At 45.9% G+C, this 8634-nt stretch overlaps 1 protein-coding gene across 1 annotated transcript in view; it reads right to left on the bottom strand.

Moving 5' to 3' along the window:
- Positions 1-4478: 4478 nt before the first annotated feature.
- Positions 4479-8634, bottom strand: part of manba (mannosidase, beta A, lysosomal) — a 36025-nt gene continuing 31869 nt past the window's right edge. The window contains exons 16-17 of the mRNA XM_042330379.1: positions 7093-7356; positions 4479-5822 (exon numbers count right to left, since the gene is read on the bottom strand). Of these exons, the coding sequence (XP_042186313.1) occupies positions 5595-5822; positions 7093-7356 (492 nt within the window). The 3' untranslated portion in view covers positions 4479-5594. The remainder of the gene's footprint in view (positions 5823-7092; positions 7357-8634) is intronic.

The following is an 8634-nucleotide window of genomic DNA, read 5'->3' as shown; positions in this document are numbered from 1 at the left end:
GAGATTGCTAAGGCGAACACCACCATGTTTAGTTTTTCCCAACCTAGATCGAGGCACAGACACGATCTCAATGGGGATAGCTGAGCTGACTACACTGACTGTGCTTGTGGCAGACTCCACTAAGCTGGCAGGCTGGCTAGCAGCTTGCTGCTTGGCCTGCACCCTATCTCATAGTGGAGCTAGGGTAGTTAGAGCCCCATCTATGTTCAGAAAACAGTTTTCAACCAGCGATTGAGTTGAGAGAGACTGCTGTAGAGCTCATCACTCCCCCTAACAGGGAGGGGGCCAGAGACAATTACTCGATGCCGACACATCTTTCTAGCTGATTTACACGCTGAAGCTATGTTGCGCTTGGTGACCTTTGACTGTTTCATCCTAACATTGTTGGTGATGACATGGATAACAATATCCCTACTCTCTACACTCGCCAGTTTAGCCTCAGCCAGCACCATCTTCAGATTAGCCTTAATGTCGGCAGCCCTGCCCCCTGGTAAACAGTGTATGATCGCTGGATGATTTGTTTTAAGTCTAATACTATGGGTCGCCAATGACTAGGGGTTTTCAATTTGTCAGAGCTAATGATGGGAGGCTTCAGCGTCTCAGACCCCGTAACGGGAGGAGGAGAGACCAGAGAAGGCTCGGCCTCTGACTCCGACCCGCAGCTTAAATGGGGAGAATCAGTTGAAAGTTTCTGTCGGCTGAATGAGTGTCACCGGTTGAGCATTCCTACAGCATTTCCTGCCAGAAGCCATGAGAAAATTGTCCGGCTGCGGGGACTGTGCGAGTGGATTTATATGGGGGCACTACGTCACAGCAAAATCTATGAGTAGAGCTTGAAAATTCACAGGTGCTGCCATAGATTTACATTAGAAGTGCCCATCCAAGAAATCTCAAGGTCATTGGCCACAGATAAAATTACGTCAAAAACACTGCTCAAAAAAATAAAGCAACACTGATTGACAATAAATTTCACATGCTGTTGTGCAAATGGTATAGACAACAGGTGGAAATTATAGGCAATTAGCAAGACACCCCCCAATAAAGGAGTGGTTCTGCAGGTGGTGACCACAGACCACTTCTCAGTTCCTATGCTTCCTGGCTGATGTTTTGGTCACTTTTGAATGCTGGCGGTGCTTTCACTCTAGTGGTAGCATGAGACGGAGTCTACAACCCACAAGTGACTCAGGTAGTGCAGCTCATCCAGGATGGTACATCGATGCGAGCTGTGACAAGAAGGTTTGCTGTGTCTGTCAGCGTAGTGTCCAGAACATGGAGGCGCTACCAGGAGACAGGTCAGTACATCAGGAGACGTGGAGAAGGACGTAGGAGGGCAACAACCCAGCAGCAGGACCGCTACCTCCACTTTGTGCAAGGAGGAGCAGGAGGAGCACTGCCAGAGCCCTGCAAAATGACCTCCAGCAGGCCACAAATGTGCATGTGTCTGCTCAAACGGTCAGAAACAGACTCCATGAGGGTGGTATGAGGGCCCGACGTCCACAGGTGGGGGTTGTGCTTACAGCCCAACACCATGCAAGACGTTTGGCATTTGCCAGAAAACACCAAGATTAGCAAATTCGCCACTGGCGCCCTGTGCTCTTCACAGATGAAAGCAGGTTCACACTGAGCACGTGACAGACGTGACAGAGTCTGGAGACGCCGTGGAGAACGTTCTGCTGCCTGCAACATCCTCCAGCCTGACCGGTTTGGCGGTGGGTCAGTCATAGTGTGGGGTGGCATTTCTTTGGGGAGCCACACAGCCATACATGCGCTCGCCAGAGGTAGCCTGACTGCCATTAGGTACTGAGATCCTCAGACCCCTTGTGAGACCATATGCTGGTGCGGTTGGCCCTGGGTTCCTCCTAATGCAAGACAATGCTAGACCTCATGTGGCTGGAGTGTGTCAGCAGTTCCTGCAAGAGGAAGGCATTGATGCTATGGACTGGCCCGCCCGTTCCCCAGACCTGAATTAAATTGAGCACATCTGGGACATCATGTCTCGCTCCATCCACCAACGCCACGTTGCACCACAGACTGTCCAGGAGTTGGCGGATGCTTTAGTCCAGGTCTGGGAGGAGATCCCTCAGGAGACCATCCGCCACCTCATCAGGAGCATGCCCAGGCATTGTAGGGAGGTCATACAGGCACGTGGAGGACACACACACACACACTACTGAGCCTCATTTTGACTTGTTTTAAGGACATTACATCAAAGTTGGATCAGCCTGTAGTGTGGTTTTCCACTTTAATTTTGAGTGTGACTCCAAATCCAGACCTCCATGGGTTGATACATTTGATTTCCATTGATCATTTTTGTGTGATTTTGTTGTCAGCACATTCAACTATGTAAAGAAAAAAGTAAAAAAGAATATTTCATTCATTCAGATCTAGGATGTGTTATTTTAGTGTTCCCTTTATTTTTTTGAGCAGTGTATATCTACCGTAGCTTTGATTAAACTGAACATCATACTTTCACAATCTTAGCTAGCAAGCTAGCAGTCATCATCATGAATCAAGTCGACAATCTACTGGCAAATCCTTTTCCGTCATATGAAGAGATGACGAGAAAATACGTTTTGAACAGTCAACCCAACTCAGAACTCTCTGAGTTCCCTGTTGTCTTGAAAGCATCATATATCCAGAGAATGCCAGACTTTAATGACAAAGTTTGCCGATGAAGGACCGCCGCGCCACCTTCCTGTTCAAGTCAGCACAGCGCTGCATAAATGATGTAATATGCCAGGGAGATATGTATACTGTAGCTAAGTGTATGTTGTGTGGTAAGCTGTTAGTAGCCCATGTGCCTCACCCTAATAATTTGGTCCCTTTTCCCCTCAAAATGTAAGACTACTGTTCTGACTTGGTGGTGCAGGTGAACACTGCTCGTCTCATTGGTGCGTAATGATGACTGACCTTCATGGGCTACTTGACGTGTTGTGTTGCCAATATGTAATATAGAATGATGAAGCACGTTTGGTTGCCTTCTAGAGTGGCTTAGGATTGCACAGAAACCGAACTTGACCGGGTTAAGAAAAATTATAATTCCAGATTAGATTTTGTTTCAAGTTGAAAGAGTCGGAATTCATGCAAAACACTGTATACTACATGGATCATGTTTGAATATAAACATGTATTTTATCAAACAAAACTATGCAACATTTTATCTCTGGGACCCTCAGGGTGACAAATCAGAGCAAGATCACTGAATGTAGTCAGTCAGAAGTGACTGTAAATTGTAGTTGCCTTGATAGAAGTGTTTTGCTGTTGTACACTCTCCTCAAACAATAGCATGGTATTTTCTTCACTGTAACAGCTACTGTAAATTGGACACTTCAGTTAAATGATTGTTAATCTAAGTTTACTGACGATATAAAACATGTCTATGTCCCGGAAAGTTGGCTGTTTACAACGCCATTCTCGTCACATTACGCATATTGAGGAGCAACTGTCCCTATTTCGAGAAAATGATCCTATAGAGGTTACTTCGTCGTCCTGTGATGTTCACTGAATCAACACTAGTCGGGCTATCCTATCCTGTCCTGTACTATCCTGTCCTATTCTATCCTATCCTGTACTATCCTATCCTGTACTATCCTATCCTGTACCATCCTGTCCTATTCTATCCTGTACTATCCTATCCTGTCCTATTCTATCCTGTCCTATTCTATCCTGTCCTATTCTATCCTGTACTATCCTATCCTGTCCTATTCTATCCTGTCCTATTCTATCCTGTCCTATTCTATCCTGTCCTATTCTATCCTATCCTGTCCTATTCTATCCTGTACTATCCTGTACTATTCTATCCTGTACTATTCTATCCTGTCCTATTCTATCCTGTCCTATCCTATCCTGTACTATCCTATCCTGTCCTATTCTATCCTGTCCTATTCTATCCTGTCCTATTCTATCCTGTACTATCCTATCCTGTACTATCCTATCCTGTCCTATTCTATCCTGTCCTATCCTATCCTATACTATTCTATCCTGTACTATCCTCTCAGTAGTTGCAGTGATCAGAAAACACTGTAGCAGTTCAAAGCTCACAGACATGGAGCTGACCACCCACACACTGCCTGATCAATTGTGAGCTGGGAATTCTGTTTTATTTAAGACCAGAACTTTACAACCTCTGGGTATCAGACAGATAAAGATCATTGGAATTTATGAACATTGATTACAACATTACTTAACACTCCTAGACCCAATGACCTACAGTAGTCCTATTTCCTGTAGGCTCCTAGACCCAATGATCTACAGTAGTGCTATTTACTATAGGCTCCTAGACCCAACGACCTACAGTAGTGCTATTTACTATAGGCTCCTAGACCCAATGACCTACAGTAGTCCTATTTACTGTAGGCTCCTAGACCCAATGACCTACATTAGTTAGTGTATGTAAAGCCTTACCCACAACATTGGACTTTCCTTGTAGTCTGAAATAGACAAATCTAAATTATAGCAAAATAAAACCGTACAAAATATATCTCCATTTACTTTATTAATGCAAATTCCTTCACTTGTATCTTATTTACAACAAATCCCACACACAACATTGTCGAATCCAACTGACAGAGAGTTTTGGGGTTTCTCATGTCTCAGTACTCATCTCTGAGAGGTTAGGAAGAGGGTCTCAGTACTCATCTCAGAGAGAAGGTCTCAGTACTCATCTCTGAGAGGTTAGGGAGAGGGTCTCAGTACTCATCTCAGAGAGGTTAGGGAGAGGGTCTCAGTACTCATCTCAGAGAGAAGGTCTCAGTACTCATCTCAGAGAGGTTAGGGAGAGGGTCTCAGTACTCATCTCTGAGAGGTTAGGGAGAGGGTCTCAGTACTCATCTCAGAGAGGTTAGGGAGAGGGTCTCAGTACTCATCTCAGAGAGAAGGTCTCAGTACTCATCTCAGAGAGGTTAGGGAGAGGGTCTCAGTACTCATCTCTGAGAGGTTAGGGAGAGGGTCTCAGTACTCATCTCAGAGAGAAGGTCTCAGTACTCATCTCAGAGAGGTTAGGGAGAGGGTCTCAGTACTCATCTCTGAGAGGTTAGGGAGATGGTCTCAGTCAGGGCTTTACATTTATTTTTTTAGTAATCATTTATTAATCACTCCCTACTTTAAACAATTAGGAGCACCACATGAAATTTAGGTGCACCAGAAAATGTGCTTTTTGTAAAATTGATTGAGTTGCAGGCGAAGCGTGGCTAAATGTGACCACACCTCCGTGTAGGGTACAGATGTAAGGTACTCCCGTTACTCCCATGTAGTTAGTTGGTATCCTCAGTAATTAGCCTGACTTCTGGAGGTATCCTCAGTAATTAGCCTGACGTCTGGAGGTATCCTCAGTAATTAGCCTGACGTCTGGCGGTATCCTCAGTAATTAGCCTAACTTCAGGATGTATACTGATCTCAGAGAGAGGTTAGGGAGAAGGTCACGGTACTCATCTCAGAGAGGTTAGGGAGAGGGTTTTGGGTTAACTCCTGGGTACTGGTTCAGTAAGTACGTCCAAAATGGCACCCTATTCCTTATATAGTGGACAACCCATAGAGCTCTGGTCCAAAGTTGTGCACTATGTAGGGTATAGGATGCCATTTGATACGCAAGATAGTCAGTACACATCTCTCAATGACGTAACAGTCAGTGCCTGGGCTAGCTGCTGGGTACTGGTGGGACCCCAGGGGTTAAAGGTGACTGTTCTGTTCCTGGTGACCATGAGGAATCCGTTGGTGCCGAATCGTCCTGGGACGTCCCCCACATCCAGCCATACGAAAGCTGCTACGGCAGAGGACTGCAGGGTCATGGTGTATCCGCCCATCTCGTCCTGCTGCACCTCGGCCTGAGAGGAGAGAGAGGTCACTATGGAAGTCATACTGACCATCCAGAGAGGTCACTATGGAAGTCATACTGACCACCCAGAGAGGTCACTATGGAAGTCATACTGACCATCCAGAGAGGTCACTATGGAAGTCATACTGACCATCCAGAGAGGTCACTATGGAAGTCATACTGACCACCCAGAGAGGTCACTATGGAAGTCATACTGACCACCCAGAGAGAGAGAGAGAGGTCACTACGGAAGTCATACTGACCAGAGAGAGAGAGAGGTCACTATGGAAGTCATACTGACCAGAGAGAGAGAGAGAGGTCACTATGGAAGTCATACTGACCAGAGAGAGAGAGAGAGGTCACTATGGAAGTCATACTGACCAGAGAGAGAGGTCGCTATGGAAGTCATACTGACCAGAGAGAGAGGTCGCTATGGAAGTCATACTGACCATTCAGAGAGAAAGGTCACTATGGAAGTCATACTGACCAGAGAGAAAGGTCGCTATGGAAGTCATACTGACCAGAGAGAGAGGTCGCTATGGAAGTCATAATGACCAGAGAGAGAGGTCGCTATGGAAGTCATACTGACCAGAGAGAGAGGTCGCTATGGAAGTCATACTGACCATTCAGAGAGAGGTCGCTATGGAAGTCATACTGACCATTCAGAGAGAGGTCGCTATGGAAGTCATACTGACCATTCAGAGAGAGGTCGCTATGGAAGTCATACTGACCATTCAGAGACAGGGGGCTGAAAATAGAGCATTCCTGGTCCATTACTAATAATACCCTATTCATAATGTGTTATAAACACATATAACACCGTGTGAACTATGCGTAATGCATTATAAATGCACAACCAATAACAATCTGTATATTAACCCAGACTACCCTAAGAGCATATACATTAGTCCTCCTGCCATCCCAGAGAGACCGGGAGGGTAACAATCTGTATATTAACCCAGACTACCCTAACAGCATATACATTAGTCCTCCTGCCATCCCAGAGAGACCGGGAGGGTAACAATCTGTATATTAACCCAGACTACCCTAACAGCATATACATTAGTCCTCCTGCCATCCCAGAGAGACAGGGAGGGTGAAACATAGCACTCCTTATCTATTCAATAACAAGCTGTATATGAACCCAGACTACCCTGTAGGAGATCCAGCGGACAAATCTGATTGATATGACAGAATTAGAAGCAGAACTCATGATGATGCGGACAGGTCAGTTGTGGTGATGTCATTGTCACTAGTTGTGTCCAGTCAGTCCATCTTACTGTGATGTTTGGTCTCAGCATCCGCTGGGCATTTTTGGGTGAGCTGAGGAAGAGGTGGTTAATGGGACCTTGCTGGCTGTTGACGTCCTCAAGGTGAAAGGTAAGGAGACAGGTGAGGCGGGTACAGCTCCCGCGCCCACACCCCGCCAGCAGGGCTGAGATTGGCTGTTTGTGGATGACCTCAGCACTTCCTCCTTCCACAAGCACCAATCCGGAAGCCACAGTGCACACAGGATCCAGACTGCTCCACTCATAGACTGAAACCTGACGACAAGATACATCAGTCTACAATCAGTACTCTGTCACTGATGGTGTTGGAACACAGGTATCCACCTGCCAGAGGAACACAGTTATCCACCTGCCAGAGGAACACAGAGGAACACAGTTATCCACCTGCCAGAGGAACACAGAGGAACACAGTTATCCACCTGCCAGGAGACTACAGAGGAACACAGTTATCCACCTGCCAGAGGAACACAGTTATCCACCTGCCAGAGGAACACAGTTATCCACCTGCCTGGAGACTACAGAGGAACACAGTTATCCACCTGCCAGGAGACTACAGAGGAACACAGTTATCCACCTGCCAGGAGACTACAGAGGAACACAGTTATCCACCTGCCAGAGGACTACAGAGGAACACAGTTATCCACCTGCCAGAGGACTACAGAGGAACACAGTTCAAATCAAATCACATTTTATTTGTCACATACACACGGTTAGCAGATGTTAATGCGAGTGTAGCGAAATGCTTGTGCTTCTAGTTCCGACAATGCAGTAAAAACCAACAAGTAATCTAACTAACAATTCCAAAACTACTGTCTTATACACAGTGTAAGGGGATAAAGAATATGTACATAAGGATATATGAATGAGTGATGGTACAGAGCAGCATATCAAGATACAGTAGATGGTATCGAGTACAGTATATACATATGAGATGTATGTAAACAAAGTGGCATAGTTAAAGTGGCTAGTGATACATGTATTACATAAGGATGCAGTCGATGATATAGAGTACAGTATATACGTATGCATATGAGATGAATAATGTAGGGTAAGTAACATTATATAAGGTAGCATTGTTTAAAGTGGCTAGTGATATATTTACATCATTTTCCATCAATTCCCATTATTAAAGTGGCTGGAGTTGAGTCAGTGTCAGTGTCAGTGTGTTGGCAGCAGCCACTCAATGTTAGTGGTGGCTGTTTAACAGTCTGATGGCCTTGAGATAGAAGCTGTTTTTCAGTCTCTCGGTCCCAGCTTTGATGCACCTGTACTGACCTCGCCTTCTGGATGATAGCGGGGTGAACAGGCAGTGGCTCGGGTGGTTGATGTCCTTGATGATCTTTATGGCCTTCCTGTAACATCAGGTGGTGTAGGTGTCCTGGAGGGCAGGTAGTTTGCCCCCGGTGATGCGTTGTGCAGACCTCACTACCCTCTGGAGAGCCTTACGGTTGAGGGCGGAGCAGTTGCCGTACCAGGCGGTGATACAGCCCGCCAGGATGCTCTCGATTGTGCATCTGTAGAAGTTTGTGAGTG

This window comes from Oncorhynchus tshawytscha, linkage group LG11, assembly GCF_018296145.1.
Source record: "Oncorhynchus tshawytscha isolate Ot180627B linkage group LG11, Otsh_v2.0, whole genome shotgun sequence".
NCBI classification, from domain to species: domain Eukaryota; kingdom Metazoa; phylum Chordata; class Actinopteri; order Salmoniformes; family Salmonidae; genus Oncorhynchus; species Oncorhynchus tshawytscha.
This window is presented reverse-complemented; position numbering and strand designations above follow the sequence as displayed.